This window comes from Urocampus carinirostris, chromosome 5 (genome assembly GCF_059441175.1).
Source record: "Urocampus carinirostris isolate Australia breed hairy pipefish chromosome 5, RoL_Ucar_1.0, whole genome shotgun sequence".
NCBI classification, from domain to species: domain Eukaryota; kingdom Metazoa; phylum Chordata; class Actinopteri; order Syngnathiformes; family Syngnathidae; genus Urocampus; species Urocampus carinirostris.
In genome coordinates this window covers 42,636,643-42,653,899 of record NC_142353.1, presented here as the reverse complement: position 1 = coordinate 42,653,899, position 17,257 = coordinate 42,636,643, and the positions used below count along the sequence as shown (strand labels likewise).

Below are 17,257 nucleotides of genomic sequence, written 5' to 3'. Positions count from 1 at the left end.
GATAGGGTGAGAAGCTCAGTCATCCGGGAGGGACTCGGAGTAGAGCCACTGCTCCTCCGCGTTGAGAGGAGCCAGTTGAGGTGGCTCGGGCATCTAATAAGGATGCCTCCTGGACGCCTCCCTCGGGAGGTGTTCCGGGCATGTCCCACCGGCAGGAGGCCCCGGGGGCGACCCAGGACACGTTGGAGAGACTATGTCTCTCGGCTGGCTTGGGAACGCCTCGGGGTCCCGTCGGATGAGCTGGAGGAAGTGGCTGGGGATAGGGACGTCTGGGCTTCCCTTTTAACGCTGCTGCCCCCGCGACCCGACCTCGGATAAGCGGAAGACAATGGATGGATGGATGGATGGATAAAAAAATATAAAGATAGTGTTTAACAGCAAAACTGTTCTACGTAATTGAACAACGCGTGTTTAGAGTTTAGGCGAATACTGTACGTGTACAAGAATATTTTAAAAATAAAATAAAGGTCAATTCAATTTGAAATAAACCACAACAACATCTGTAAGACAAGTTTTTGTTGTTGTTTGTTTTGTACTATCTGATGGCCAGGAGAAAAAAAGCGAAAAACAAACAAAAAAATCATCAGGGCAAACGCAATTAAAATATGGCTTTTCTTTTGCTCTTGCCTTCTTTATTTCTAGTGTCCAACCGCTATTTTTTCTTTATTCTGGAGAAAATACAAGTCTTTTTTTTCATGTTCACACCTGCTGCAACCACAGAGACACCATATTTCAATAAATATTTAAAAATATATATATTGCATAGTGTAAAAATTCTGTATTTAGTGTAAATGTGGTTATTGCATTAAAAACTAGTAAGTAACCCAATTCAAAATAAAAAGAATACATTGTAATACTTTATGCAGAAGCCCTATAGAAATAAATATCACTTGAATTGACAATCTGATATTTACAATTATATTTTTACACACGCTTACGTATTTTCTGACGCAATAATGAAAGCAGTCTCTAGGAACTGCCTTGTAGATGTTTTTCCCCTTTATCCTAACATTTTTTTCATCTTGTGTTTTCTTCTCTCTTTTAAGATCTTTATTACATATTCCCTACAGTGTCGTGTCTAATCGTGTTGTAAACAATATGTATTATACGTGGTAAACAACGACAATATGGACAATGTTAATTATATATTACTTTTTCTGAATAGGTTCAAAATATATTAAGGAGAAATACATTCGATGCCCTATGAAATACGGTAATATTTTTTAAAAGCTAGTGTTTTTAACTATAGTGATATCATCTGCCTTAACATGCCGCTAATCATTTTAGCAACGTGTAAGGCTTTAATCACGACACCTGGTGGCGATAAAGAACCCCTGTGTTGCTTTTCCAGCCAACATTAGAACCAAAGAAGAAGACGCTTCCCAGTTGCATGCTCTAGCTTTAGCCCCAAAATGTCTCTCGGTTTGTTATTGTTATTTTTGCCCTATTTTAACTAAAATTATCATAGAAATGCTTAGCGTGGACGCTTTGCAAGTAGCAGAAGAGGAGGTTGTCGATTCCAGTTCAAATAAACTTGGTGACATTTACACATTTGTGGCCAAGGGATGCTTCCCACAGTCGATGAATCCTTTAAGAAAGAAGAATCTTAAAAGATATGCGCAGAAATTCATCATCGACGGTCAGATCTGCTTTCATATGTATCACTAAATTCATACGCCTTTATTCCTAAATGTTTATTTGAATGAAATAAAAAGGTATTTATAATTCATATTTCTGACCACCAAAAGGCAACTCTAAGTATAGTTTAATAGACATTCAAAACAAGGAGAGAAGACATCAATGCATTTGTAACTTGCGAGGAAAAATCCCCAAGATGTACAGTATCCACTGAGCCCTCTCTTTTCATTTAGATCTTATAGGTTACAAAAAGCAGAACAACCCTAAAGGGTGTGAAAATTAAGGGATGGCAACATAAGTTGCCAAATGGTGACAATGATGCAAGTGTGCAAGGTAAACATTCTGTATTTCGTGTAAAGGTAAAGAACGACTGTGCGCAATAACAGTGAAAATAACCATTTTCTTTGCAGGAGTTCAATAGTCGAGATTGAACCATAGTATTCATTGAACATTCATGTAACATTCATTTTGAATAAGCATTAATTGATATTCCTATCAGGGCAGCACGGCGGCGCAGTGGTTAGCGCGTGTGCGGCACGGTTCTAAGGTCTTGGGAACCTCCTGTGGGGTTCAAATCCAGCTACCGGAATTACTGTGCGGAGTTTGTATGTTCTCCCCGTGCTTGCGTGGGTTTCCTCCGGGCACTCCGGTTTCCTCCCACATTCCAAAAACATGCATTTCAGGTGGATTGGCCGGTCCAAATTGTCCCTAGGTGTGAACGAGCGAGCTGTCTGTCCCTGTGTGCCCTGCGATTGGCTGGCAACCAGTTCAGGGTGTCCTCTGCCCACTGCCCGATGATTGCTGGGATGGGCTCCAGCACCCCCGTGAGCTTACTGAGGATAAGCGGTGCAGCTGATGAAATGAGATGATTTTCCTATCAGGAAGCATTCAATATACAATGAGTAAAATCCTCCCTGTTGTCCCCACCCACCCAACATTCCAGAACGCCATATATAAAGACACACAATTACTAAAAAAACACAACATGATTGAAAGGCACAGACTATGTATGTGAGGTTAGGGAAGGGACAGCTTTTTTCAAGATGTCATGACAACCATCATTTAACTCAATGGTTTCCAAACTGTTGCAGGCTGGCGCCCCTTTGGCTCTCCAGATAATTCCAAACAAGTGATGTGCCGCCCTTCTTCGGGTGCAAGCTTCGTTTCCTTCTCGTTTGTTGACCCTAGGACTATATTTACAGAGTCCGCCATGACACTCATTGAGCTCACATGGTGGGTGTGGCATAGTGTGGTGCTTGCAAACTTTGAATCGTGTTTATTGGCTTGGGCTATTATTAAACCTGCCTCCGATTGGTCGGTGCTTTTAAAACCCGAACAGTAACAATTGTGGTTGGCCAAAACTCCATCACTCACTCCAAAACCTTCGAAAACCACAGTTCTTTGCGGTTTCACAACCGCACTACATCGCATCGCGATGTCTATTCGATTTCGGTTAATCGTGCAGCCCTAACGTGTTGTGTACAAATCGTCTGACTTCGACTTCGGGCTGCCGCCCCCCTACCACCCCCGACCCTCCCCTTCTTCCTCACCGAGATCTTTCCACCGCCCCCAGGGGGGCGGTACCACCCACTTTGGGAAACCCTTATTTAACTGTTAGAGCGTTCATCTTTGTTGGTATTTTTGTTTTATTTCACCTCTTAAAAAGTCAAATAGTTACTCCAATCAATCAATACTTTATAAACACACTTATTCTATAGTTTAAGAATAATCTATATTTCATATTGACAATATCTGTGTATTATTGGTTATTGCTACATCCGTTACAGCCTGGTCATCCTGGAAGGGGGATTACCTCATGTGCTGTCCCTTCTCAAGGTTTCCTTATTTTCCTCATGTTGTAGGTTTAAGATCAGGTGATGGTGTCATAATAGTCAGTGGTTTTCATTAATCTGTGGTCTTTGCAGCCCTTCGTGACTCTTTGTGATTGAGGGCTATACAAATAAACATGACTTGAGGTTTTTGAGTTTTTCTTCGCCCTCATGTAGGTTTGAGATCAGAGGATGGTGTCATAATAGTCTGTGGTTTGCAATAATCTGTGGTCTGTGCAGCCCTTTGAGACTCCTTGTGATTAAGGGTGTCACAAATAAACATGACTTAACTTGAGGTTTTGGAGTTTTTCCTTGCCCTAATGTCGGTTTTAGATCAGGGAATGGTGTCATCATAGTCTGTGGTTCGCAATAATCTGTGGTCTGTCCAACCCTTTGAGACTCCTTGTGATTAAGGGTGTCACAAATAAACGTGACTTAACTTGAGGTTTTTGAGTTTTTCCTTGCCCTAATGTCGGCTTTAGATCAGGGGATGGTGTCATAATAGTCTATATTATGCAATAATCTGTGGTCTGTGCAGCCCTTTGAGACTCCTTGTGATTAAGGGTGTCACGAATAAACATGACTTAACTTGAGGTTTTTGAGTTTTTCCTTGCCCTAATGTCGGTTTTAGATCAGGGGATGGTGTCATAATAGTCTATAGTATGCAATAATCTGTGGTCTGAGCAGCCCTTTGAGACTCCTTGTGATTAAGGGTGTCACGAATAAACATGACTTAACTTGAGGTTTTTGAGTTTTTCCTTGCCCTAATGTCGGTTTTAGATCAGGGAATGGTGTCATCATAGTCTGTGGTTCGCAATAATCTGTGGTCTGTCCAACCCTTTGAGACTCCTTGTGATTAAGGGTGTCACAAATAAACGTGACTTAACTTGAGGTTTTTGAGATTTTCCTTGCCCTAATGTCGGCTTTAGATCAGGGGATGGTGTCATAATAGTCTATATTATGCAATAATCTGTGGTCTGTGCAGCCATTTGAGACTCCTTGTGATTAAGGGTGTCACGAATAAACATGACTTAACTTGAGGTTTTTGAGTTTTTCCTTGCCCTAATGTCGGTTTTGGATCAGGGAATGGTGTCATCATAGTCTGTGGTTCGCAATAATCTGTGGTCTGTCCAACCCTTTGAGACTCCTTGTGATTAAGGGTGTCACAAATAAACATGACTTAACTTGAGGTTTTTGAGTTTTTCCTTGCCCTAATGTCGGCTTTAGATCAGGGGATGGTGTCATAATAGTCTATAATATGCAATAATCTGTGGTCTGTGCAGCCCTTTGAGACTCCCTGTGATTAAGGGTGTCACGAATAAACATGACTTAACTTGAGGTTTTTGAGTTTTTCCTTGCCCTAATGTCGGTTTTAGATCAGGGGATGGTGTCATAATAGTCTATAGTATGCAATAATCTGTGGTCTGTGCAGCCCTTTGAGACTCCTTGTGATTAAGGGTGTCACGGATAAACATGACTTAACTTGAGGTTTTTGAGTTTTTCCTTGCCCTAATGTCGGTTTTAGATCAGGGGATGGTGTCATAGTAGTCTGTGGTTTGCAATAATCTTTGGTCTGTGCAGCCCTTTGAGACTCCTTGTGATTAAGGGCGTCATAAATAAAAATACTTGACTATATCTCAATTAATTTTTCTTTTCATTTTTAGAGGGCAAGCTATATTATGTGGGCCCAAAGAAAGAAGAAAAAAGAGAAGTGGTCATTGAGGCCGAGAGAAAGAGGAAGATTTTCCTCGACTGCCATTTTAATGACATCGGGCATCATCTAGGTCAGAAGAAGACAGTTCACAAAATTCAAAGCAAGTACTACTGGCTGGGTATCATCAAGGACGTGGTGGACTGGGTACTCTTATTTTTAGTTACTCATGTAACGCTTTTGTGACCAATAGGCTGTAGTACTATAACGACGATCTGTTCAATTTCATTTTTTAGATTAAAGTTTGTGAGACCTGTCAGCATGCCGAGCGAAATAAAAACTTGGCGAGGGCAGTCCGGCCAATCAAAGTTGATGCTCCGTGGGATATCATTGGAATTGACATCATAGGTTTTTGCATCATCTTGTCCCCCTAAAATAAGCAGTTTGTTCAAACGTGTTCCTTACTTTTCTCTTTTGCTTTCCATAGGGCCTTTCCCAGAGACTCAACAATTGCACACGCATGCTACCATTCTTATTGATTACTTCAGTAAATGGCCAGAGGCATTTCCAGTGCAAAAGACAGATGCTCTTTCGGTTGCAAGATGCATTTCCAAATGCTTGTCCAGGTAAAAAACATTCTGACTCCAGGGAAACACATAATAGAACATGGGTGGGAACACTTTTAGAATCGCATTGGTTTAAAAATAAATTTTAGGATGAAAATAAAATCAAGCCTGACCCTACTTGCCGACCCAGTCCGAGCCCGACAAAATTAACTCTATTTGAGGGAATTAACCCAACGAAAACAAACATTTTCATTTTTATTTGTGAGGGACGGGATTCTCTCTCACTGAGTTTTAAAAAAATAAATTATCAATCCGTCATTTTCTTGTTGTCATGCTCTAAAGCTCTGTGCTGTGAGAGAAGGGGACTGAATGCACCAAACAAACTATGTCATGAATAATGACGAGTGTATACTAAATAAAATAAAAATAAAAAAGTTAGCGAGAGAGAACCAGCCCAAACGTAATGATTGACATTCTGGGCCCGACCTGAATTTTGTTTTTGGCTCGGGCATTACGGCTTAACTCTAGTCGGAAGGGTCCCTTGCGAGCATCCACTGTGCAAAAAATAAAAATAAAACTTAATCTGTGATCTGTGCAACCCTTTGAGACTCCTTCTGATTAAGAGCGTCATAAATAAACATGACTTGAAAAGAAAATATTGAATTGATTTTTTTTTAAATGACCAATAAAGTCTGCAATCTAATACTTTGGTAACATCTGAGAAGATAGGACAATTCAGGCTTACATTACATCAATTTTTAATATCGTCACTGCTGTTTCAAAAACATCATATTTTAGGTTGTTTTTGTACACATTTGGTTCATGCTAAAAGTAACAAAATAACAAAAACGGAGATAAATCTTTTCAGAATAGTAGCAACAATATGCATTTATGAATAAACACACATGCAGACATCTACATGTACTCTTTATATTTAAATGTATTTGATCTAGAAACAGACCATTCAATCAAATTGCTTTTGAAATACTCATATAGTTAAAGCAAAATGATAAAATATGTCTTTTTAAGTGATAAATTGGATAATATACATTAATGACTAAAATTGCAATACAGTTAGATCAGAAGTGTTTTTAAAAAAATGAAATTTCTGAAATATTTTCAAAAATAATATAAATACTTGAAAAAACGGAATTAAAGAATAATGTAGCATGTTATTTGAATTTTGGGGACACTGGGAACAGGAGTGGTACAGAATCAACACATTTTATTAGCAGTGCAGGATTATTATTTTCACCATTTTATCAGTGTCTGAAACTCGTGACAAAAAGTTCCAGGACACCAGGAAAAATGGGGCAGACAACTCTGAAAAGTTGCCTGCCCCATTTTTCACAACTTGAAACATAAAAAGACGACTCATCCCAAAAAAAACATTGTTGCAAAGTATTAAGGATTGATAATCAGGATATATAACAGAACAAGACTTTAAAATGAAGTTTATTATAAATCTACTTATAACACCCATTGCCTGTATATGACATCGCTGTTTTCCATCTGCTATCAGTTTTTACCTGTATTTACTCATCTTCATTCATGCAATGTTTGCGTTCCGTCGTCTGTTGCAAGCCACGTGAACTCCTCTTTCTTTAATGTACGTTTACGTTTTGTAGCGTCATCAATTTTGTTAGCTTCTTTTGAATCTTTCTTCTGGGGCTGAGGTTTTGCTTGATTCCTAACCACTTTTTCTTGTTTTCTCTGTGCGTCTGATTTGGAAAATGATATGCAAATGCACGACCTTATAACGCTCCGGAGAGTCCGGAAGCACGAAGTTGTTCGATGCTGGCTTCTGATTGGCTGCCGAGTATGCAAATTGCCAAACAAACCGAAATTCTGAAATTTCTAAACCGAACCAAGATTTCGAAAACGGAATAAAGCAAACATTTGATTTTAAAAGGCAAAAAAAAAAGAAACTTTGTTTTTTTTTTCTTGAAAAAGATGTCAGCCACCCGGGCGGAGACGTTTTGTAAGTTGTACGCCCGACGTAAATGATGCACGCCCCGGGCGTCCGGGCAGACGTTATGTCAAATACTGATTTCATACATAGTATTTTTTTTTAATCATTTGGCAAGATGGATTAAAAAGATTGACACACATGTGACCCATGGGCCATAGTTTGCCCACCCAGTCAGGACGATTCAGATTTTTCTGATCTATCTATCTCTATCTCTCTCTCTGTATCTCTCTCTCTCTCGCTGTCTCTCTCTCTCTCTCTCTACAAAGCCTCTGAACAAACTATTGGATTTCTACTTTTGCCCCATCTTCAGGTTTGGTGTACCTAAAACCATTGTTTGCACACAGAAACCAGACTTCTGCGATGAGGTGAGATGTAAGTCACGAAAGATTTCAGCATGCCATTGACTCAAGGTGGAGACGTTTGGTTCCTCTGATGGATCACTGTTGTGGATTCTTCTTGACAGGTTACAAATCTGCTGCATGACAGATGGGGCATCATGCAGAAAATTTCTCCTCTGTCTCAACCTCAACTAAACCCGCTCCATGACTGCACCAGCCCCTTGCTGAAGGAAGCCATCATGCAGATGGTGACGGAAAAGAAGACAGACTGGGATGACTTTCTCGACCCTGTGCTATTTCTTTTTAGAACATCGATAAACCCCACCACCAAGTTCACTCCTTTTTCGCTCATGTTTAACCGGAAAGCCAACACCCTCGATCAGGTGAGACTGTGTTTAAGTGGTTTCTAACTTATTACCGTAAATTCCGGACTATAAGCCGCTACTTTTTTCCCAAACGTTCAACCCTGCGGCTTATTCAGTGATGCGGACAATTTAGGTAATTTTTCTAATGGCTGCCAGCGGCGCTCGAGTACAAAAAGTAAGATTTAGACCGGTGGAATATATGCGCCGAGGAAGACTGCAACTTCTTAGCTTGTGCACAAATTAAATTAGCGTAGACATATCCTCATCATGCAAATTGCAAAAAGAAAGGCACATGACGCAGCTTTCAAGCTAAAAGCAATCGAGCAGTCCGATAAAGAAGGAAACAGAGCTACTGCATGTAAACTTTACTTTGCGAGCGTGTCGCTAGCGCGTTTTTGAAAAAGGGAGCGTGAGACGATGTCTATATGACAAAGTCTCTTTCCCATACTGAAGGAAGACGACTTTGATGACGTCAATTATAAGGAGGAAGATGAGGACGGTTTACTGGGATTTCTACATGTACGGTATGTTTTTTTAACAGACCCATTTACTGTGTAGCGAGGGTGTTCCTAGTAGCGTTTTGCTACCCTTCACTGGCACCGTTTGGGATGAAAGTTATAATATTATTATTAAAGCTTTGAAAACTCGGTTTACCGTCTTTCTTTGTAAATATGTGTAACCATGTATAATATGTATTTGCAACTGTATATTTTTTTATTTGTATTTATTTTAGAAACTTATTCTGATATGTTTTGCACGAGCAAATGAGAACGAAGGGGCGGGGCAAACGCGGGCTGACGGGAAGTGGAGTAAAGGTGAGACGTGTTTGTGGACACGGTGGACAATAGTGGATATATATTTTTCCCACCCTTACCTTTGAAAATATACACTTTTTTCCTTAGATTACTTTCAACGGGCACCCAGACTATGCAGGTCTGCATCAAACCTTAAGTACCGGTATCATTTTCTGTTCATTTTGCCGGCTGTGATTTTTGGACTGTGTCGTGTATGGTTAAATTTATGTCTGTGTTGCATTTTCTCAATGTGGGCGCACGCGGCTAATATACAGGTGCGGCTTGTGTATATACAAAATCGGTTTTCCTCCCGAAATGTGGTGGGTGCGGCTTATAATCGGGTGCGCTCTATAGTCCGGAATTTACGGTAGTTGTTTTTGTGGTGGTCTAATTCTTTTCACTGACTACAGCCCACTCTCAGTCCACTTGAATACGATGATCACGAGCAAGATGTGTATTCTATTAAAGAGAAGGCTTCGACATATATGACCATGATGCAAGAACAGCAGAACACTGTTAAGCAGTTGGTAAGTTATATTTCTTAAGGCAAAGGTTTTCAACAAGTGTGCCCAGTCACACTAGTTTGGCCAGAGTGATGTTCTAAAGCACAGGTGTCAAACTCACGGCCAGCGGGCCACATCCGGCCCGGCGTGCAATTATATCCGGCCCGTGAAATAATTTTATATACATCTACTATAGGGCAACACGGCGGCGCAGTGGTTAGCGCATGTGCGGCACAGTTCAAGTCATGGGAACCTCCTGCGTGGGTTCAAATCCAGCTCCAGACTTCCTGTGTGGAGTTTGTATGTTCTCCCCGTGCTTGCGTGGGTTTCCTCCGGGCACTCCGGTTTCCTCCCACATTCTAAAAACATGCATTTCAGGTGAATTGGCCAGTCCAAATTGTCCCTAGGTGTGAATGAGCGAGTGAGTTGTCTGTCCCCGTGTGCCCTGCAATTGGCTGGCAACCAGTTCAGGGTGTCCCCTGCCCACTGGGCTCCAGCACCCCCGCGACCCTACTGAGGATAAGCGGTGCAGCTAATGAGATGAGATGAGACATCTACTATAATGCCCCGGGTCTATGAAACGCTGATATCTTTCAAACTATACTTGGATGCTAAAAACCACTATAACAGAGAAAATTATGTTAACTGACATTGCCGGTAAACCAGCGTGTCTGATTTGTGGAACTTTTGTGTCCGTAGTTAAGGAATTTAATGTAAAACGGCAGTACAAGACAAAACTTCAGAGTAAGCTGAAAAACTTGAATCCAGAGAAAGGATACAGAAAGTTGAAGAGTTTAAGAAGACTATGAAGATGTTTTTTTTACCAAAGTGAAAAGCACAATTTTTTTTTACATTTCCGTTTTTTTTTCTTTTTTTTCAATTTGTATAGTTTTGACAGGAGATATTTTTATGGAGAGCAATGACTTTTAATTCATTTAATGTTTAAATTTGTTTATTTTGGAATTATATTCCTGACTGTTTTAAATTCATATTTGTTTTTTGTTTCTTTTAAAGGAAAGTTTTTAGTGTGTACAATAAATATTTATCCTGTTCGGCCTGCGACCAAAGGTGTGGTTTGAGTTCTGGCCCTCTGTATAATTGAGTTTGACACCCCTGTTCTAGAGTGCTGCAGGAAATTTCCCAAGATCATATTTATTTATTTAGTTGCATGCCTTCTTCCAGTGATAATGATTTTTTTTTTAAATAATCTTGCATGTAATTTTGATAATTTTAGTAATTTTCTAGTTTCTCAAAGTATAAAAAACTTAAAATGTTAAAAAATAAACATGGCTCCCCTACTTATGACCATTCAAGTTACGAAAAACAGTAGATAGGAAAAAAAAATTCGGGATGTCGAAACATATCCGGACATTGCTGTAAGTTAGATTTTGTATTGTGTGCACCTTTTTCTGAGTAGAGGACATTACTGCAGTGCTCCTTTTCGCCGCTATCGGCGTGTGGCGCTGTGAGAGGTCATCCAGCATCCACCCCGAAGAAGAAATCTGCTTCCTCTTCTTAGTTCGTCTGTAAACATTCTACACTGTATCTCCTGCGCGCTAAGAACTTTTGACATTTTTATTGGTTAATATCTTGTGGATCCATTCGATATGGTTGGTGTAAAAAAGAGGCGAGACGTTTCTTTTGAAATGAAAGTGGAATAAGAAAGCTTGATGCGGTTGAGAAAACTTTTTACCACAGATAAGGGAGTCGCCTAACTTTTGAGGCTCATCTTCCAAAAATAAGTTAAAATGAACTATATTTATTTTTATGAAATGCTTATTTTTTAGTACAAAACAATACAGGGTACTTATACAAGCCTTAAACATACTTATATAAACTCTCTGAGGAGGTAAGTAGGGTCTGCAAAACACAGTCAAAAGTTCAATGTCCCGTGAGCAGTGATTTGAAATTAACCTAGCATTCTTACACCAGTTGTTATTGGTATAAATTCATAGTCTGCCACCCATGTCCTTACCGGAGAGTTCGCTGCTCCTATCAGCACGGAATGCTGTTAATCCCTCAACGCTAACAGCGTCAGCCGAGATAGATGAGTTTAGCCATGTCTCCGTCAGTATTTTTGCGCAACAGTTAGTCATCTCGAGGTTTAATGTTAGTTCCAGTTGTAAATAGTCCAGTTTATTGTCCAGAGAGCGCAAGTTGTAGAGGAAAATAGATGGGAGAAGCATTTTGAAGGGTTTGGCCTTTAGCCTAGCTGTTAGGCCAGCCGGACAACCACGCTTCCTCCTCTGGTTACACCGGCTTTGCTTGCCACTCTGCTTCAATGCTCCGTAGGCTACTAGATGCTGTTAGCGTAGCAACCTGAAGCTATGTAAACACTCCAGAGTGGTAGTAGTATCGGGCACTTGATTACTGGATGATAGCATATCCAGCACAAACCTGCAAATATATGGTAATCTGTGGTTTGAGTTGTCTGTGTCTGCCATCAAAAACTAAGTCAAAGACTGAGCATTTTCACGAAAATGTCCGAAAACTAGCAAGCCGGTGTCGCTTCAGCTGAACGAGATGCCGCAATTTACAATTATTTTTCAGTTGTGATGTTATGATAAGAGCTAATTCATCAGTCTCCACCTGAACATGCTTCCCTAAAATATGATTACTACACTTTTTACACGGTCTCTTAATCACACTTTCACTTTTCCACCACAGACTTTTTAAAATCTCAATATTATCAGCGGTCACAGGCATGTCTGCAATCAGGAGTTAGCAGAGCTGCCGTTGTTTACTCCGCTCTAACGTCATTCTTCCTACCTCGGTGGCTCTGCCCCCATTTGCCTCAAATATCGGTGCCAATTATTGGCCAGTCTGCTAATCGGTCGACCTCTAATCTTGTTCTCCACTTTTCAGGTGATAGCCAACATGAGAGCAGCCTACAAACAAGAGAAGAAGAATATAAAACGAAAGGGACACAACCTCCCCTCGGTGAATTTAAGATCCTCAAAAATCCCCTCCTCGAAAAAACTCAAAGAGAGTTTCTATTTGTCGTTCCCTGTGGAGACGGTGCTGGCCACCAAGGAAAGCAGCTCTCAAATCGTAAAAACGGATTTAACGTCACTTGGCTGCATATAACATTCAAAGACAACTCTGAAGACACACTTTTCAAGGAAAACATGTTTTTTGCGTTATTTTTAGTTATAAAATAAAAAGAATGTTCAAATAATGTTCAAACTAATTTAGTGTTTTAGCTATCACAATTTTCTATTTCCATAATGATGCTGGTCTTAATTATTTCATTGTTCAAATCGAAGTATTTCTCTATAAAATGTTAAATTATTTGAATCTTCTTTGTTTTTGTCTATTTTGTCCTGAGAGTTGTCTTTAATATGAGAAGAAAACAATTGAATAATTTACTATAGCAGGGGTCTGTAACGTTGTACCTGCAGGCACTGGATAGGCCCCAAAGACCACCTGACAAGCCCGCCTTAAAATATAATAGATAGATAGATACTTTTTCATCCCTGTAGGGAAATTCACACTTCCAGCAGTATCCTTGTGTTGAAAAATAAAATACAAAAATACCCAATATAACGTTTTGCTATAGAGTATTTAAATAGTGCTACGGAATACACACTGTAAGAAAAATAAGGTAATATGCAAATGTGGGGGTGGGGTTTAATGTGAGCTTTTACTCCCCCGGGTGGAGTTAAAGAGCCTCATGGCATGAGGAAGAAATTATCTAATAAATAAATGATAATATGCATCAATGTGACTTTCTAGCCGGTATGATGTTCACTGGTTGACTGAGCCTATTTTGACCTGTTACAACCTATTAATAACATAGTAATGACATGTTATTTTAGCAATGCATATCAAACTGGTAGCCCTTCTCGCTAATCCGTAACAAAAAAGCAACTCTAAGCTTAAATAATGTCGGTGACCCCTGTTCTATAGAGTTGTTTTACAGGTCTGTTGTGATTGTTAAATACCTGAACCTTAAACAACTGTGAGAAAACTGCATCACTTCACCACCAAACAATGACTTGGATTGAATCCGAGTGCACTTTGCATTTCAAGAAATGTTTTTTTCCCATCTGAACTTATGCATGAACTTTGGAAGAACGTATCCCTATGTTCGCTACTCTGACCACGCTGCTTACCTACGCCATACAGGGCCACCTGCACATTTCAATAACTGAATACAGGAAATCACATCTAAGGCTAACTGGGAGCCAATGCAGGTTAGCCAAAATTGGTGTTATGTGATCGTACTTTTTTGTCCTAGTTAAAAGCCTCGCTGTGGCATTTTGTACCAGCTGAAGAGACTTGATTCTAGACTTCGGGAGACCAGAGAGTAGTGCATTACAGTAATCGAGACGGGAGGTAACAAACGCATGAATTATAATTTCCGCATCTGACAGACAGTATTGAACGGATTTTAGCAATGTTACGAAGATGGAAGAAAGCGGTTCTAGTAATTTTCTTTACATGCGTTTCAAAGGATAGATCAGGGTCAAATATGACACCTAATTTTTTAACTGAGTCACTCTGTGTGATGTGACATTTGTCAATGTTCACAGCAGTTTTTGAGAATAAGTCATGGCATTTAGATGGACCGATGACTAACATTTCAGTCTTTTCAGAGTTAAGACGTTGTGGCACAGCAGCTGAATGATTTTATATCCGAGAACAATCTTTTTGAATCTTTGCAATCAGGATTCAGGGCTAACCACTCTACTGAGACAGCCCTGATTAAAGTAACCAATGATCTTCTACTGGCAATGGCTTCATCACTCATGTTGCTGCTGGACCTGAGTGCTGCTTTTGACACTGTGGACCATAATATCTTACTAGAACGGTTGGAAAAATGGATTGGTCTCTCAGGAACTGTCCTCTTATGGTTCAAATCATACCTCTCAGATAGGATGCACTGTGTTAAATATGGTGAAATGACATCTGAGCCCTTTAGTGTTACCTCTGGTGTTCTGCAAGGTTCAGTACTTGGCCCCCTTCTTTTCAGTATGTACATGCTTCCATGAGGTGATATTATTCGTAAGTATTATATCAGTTTACATTCCTACGCAGATGACACTCAACTATATCTTCCGATGGAGGAATCTGCCACACTAAACTGGAAATTTGGAGGCCTGCCTCACTGAGATAAAAGAGTGGATGTCACTCAACTTCTTGCGTCTTAACTCTGAAAAGACCGAAATGTTAGTTATTGGTCCATCTAAATGCCATGACTTATTCTCAAAGACTGCTGTGAACATTGACAAATGTCACATCACACAGAGTGACTCAGTTAAAAATTTAGGTGTCATATTTGACCCTGATCTGTCCTTTCAAACACATGTGAAGAAAATCACTAGAACCGCTTTCTTCCATCTTCGCAACATTGCTAAAATTCGTCGATGCGGAGATTATAATTCACGCATTTGTTACCTCCCGTCTTGATGACTGTAATGCACTACTCTCCGGTCTCCCGAAGTCCAGAATCAAGAGTCTTCAGCTGGTACAAAATGCTGCAGCGAGGCTTTTAACTAGGACAAAAAAGTCCGATCACATCACGCCGATTTTGGCTAACCTGCATTGGCTCCCTGTTAGCTTAAGATGTGATTTTAAGGTTCTGTTGGTAGTATACCAAATCATGCATGGACTTGCTCCCTCATATCTTTCAGATTTAATTTCGCCCTATGTTCCAGTCCGGAGCCTTCGCTCTGAAAATGCTGGTCTACTCGTGATCCCAAGAGCCAAGAAGAGATCCGCAGGTTCGAGAGCGTTCTCTATTCACGCCGGTGCTGTGGAATGCTCTTCCCCCTGGGATTCGATCTGCAACCTCAGTGGAAATGTTTAAATCTAGACTTAAAACACACTTCTATTCTGTAACATATGAATAACCTATATTTTATGTTGACAGTATCTGTGAATTATATGTTATTGCATCACCCTTTGCAGCCTGGTCATCCTGGAAGGGGGATTACCTCATGTGCGGTCCCTTCTCAAGGTTTCTTCATTTTCCTCATGTTGAGGTTTTTGAGTTTTTCCTTGCCCTCATGTAGGTTTTAGATCAGGGGATGGTGTCCTAATTGTCTGTGTTTTGCAATAATCTGTGGTCTGTGCAGCCTTTTGAGACTCTTTGTGATTAAGGGATGTACAAATGGACATGAGTTAACACGACTATTACATTTTTTTGGTTTGAACAATTTTATCGACACTTTTAACAGCAATTAAACACATTCACAATTTCGCCATAAGAAAAGGTGGGGCATATGATATGCTATTTGAAACTTTTTTTGGTTTGAACCAATTTATTGACACTAATAACAGCAAACAAACAATGTGAGGTTTGAACAACCCTTCTCGATAATCTTAACAGCAATCAAGCATATTCACAATTTCGTTATATAACATCCGTCCAGTCCAAAATCGATTGTTTTTTTAGGTGTGAACAAATCCACCGACACCAACAAACAAGCATATTCACAATTTTGTTATATCTGACAATATGACGTGACAATATGACGTTTTCACGTTTTTTCCTGACATTTTCAACATCAATTAAACAATTTCAGAGTTATTATCTTTTAACAGTAGTTAACCAACGTGTAAAGGGCAATACCATGTTTACTCGGAAGTGCCACGTAGAAACTATGAGGTTTAATGGTTTGAACAAATTTATTGACACTAATAACAGAAACCAATCTTGACAATCTCAACAGCAATCAAGCACATTCACAATATTATATTTCAATATGACGTTTAACAGCAAACACAATGTGAGGTTTGAACAACCCTTCTCGAAAATCTTAATAGCAATCGAGCGTATTCACAATTTTGTTGTATAACATCTTTGTTAGTGTCTATAGAGGGCTCCGCGCTTTGTGCTAAAAATAGTAACACGGCTTCGTGCCGCCATCTTGGAAGTCTGTCGATTACAAGCGGTGATAGCGAGAGGAGCAAATATTTACTCAGTTTGTCTATTTATTTACTCTACTAGCTTCGTTTGTGTACGGATTTTGTCCATCAACACTAAGTTGCATTTTATTGGAAAATTGGATCCCTACAAAATTAAAAACAAGGACTGGAAGTCTGATCCCGATTTGTTGCCGTGTGTGACTTACTTGTTAACTATCTTATTTTCCACCCAAGTCCCTTTTGTGAACTGAAGGATTTTCAAAATTACAAAAGTATGGAAGCCTACGACAGATTTGTGTCTGGTTGGGTTCGGGATGTGTCTGTGCACACAGTATTTAACCTAGCCGTACTTGAATGGTGTCGACAGATGTACATGAAGTACACATGTCCCATAACCTTTTTAAAATGTATTTCTACATCATAAATAATTCAATTTACCTGTCAGAAAGTGGTCAGAACAAACACGAACACTAGGGTGGTCCTTAATGGGGGTCGAAATTTTTTTTTTTGAAATATTGGGCTCTGACCCCCCGCATATGTTCTTATATCGATAAAAACACACTGTGTGCAATTTTGAACAATTTGGATAATATTTAGAGGTAGCTCAACGACTTTGAAATTTCCCAAAATGGTAAAATTTTGGCAATTTTCGAGAAAAAACGGAAATCTTAACCTTATGTGTACGGCGTTTTAGAACATCCAATTTCAGTCCATTTCTTATAATTGTA

General features: G+C 39.7%; 1 protein-coding gene across 2 annotated transcripts in view; it reads left to right on the top strand.

Moving 5' to 3' along the window:
* Window positions 1-12,953, top strand: part of LOC148366461 (gypsy retrotransposon integrase-like protein 1) — a 129,790-nt gene extending 116,837 nt beyond the window's left edge. Inside the window, exons 1-8 of one of the 2 annotated variants that reach the window (XM_088336909.1) lie at window positions 1,374-1,639; window positions 5,132-5,325; window positions 5,415-5,526; window positions 5,606-5,744; window positions 7,967-8,021; window positions 8,120-8,377; window positions 9,564-9,680; window positions 12,522-12,953. In XM_088336909.1, coding sequence (XP_088193035.1) covers window positions 1,471-1,639; window positions 5,132-5,325; window positions 5,415-5,526; window positions 5,606-5,744; window positions 7,967-8,021; window positions 8,120-8,377; window positions 9,564-9,680; window positions 12,522-12,743 — 1,266 coding nt within the window. In that variant the 5' untranslated portion in view covers window positions 1,374-1,470 and the 3' untranslated portion in view covers window positions 12,744-12,953. Of the gene's footprint in view, window positions 1-1,373; window positions 1,640-5,131; window positions 5,326-5,414; window positions 5,527-5,605; window positions 5,745-7,966; window positions 8,022-8,119; window positions 8,378-9,563; window positions 9,681-12,521 lie in introns of those variants that run through there. The other variant, XM_088336910.1, reaches the window with a different exon arrangement.
* Window positions 12,954-17,257: the final 4,304 nt, after the last annotated feature.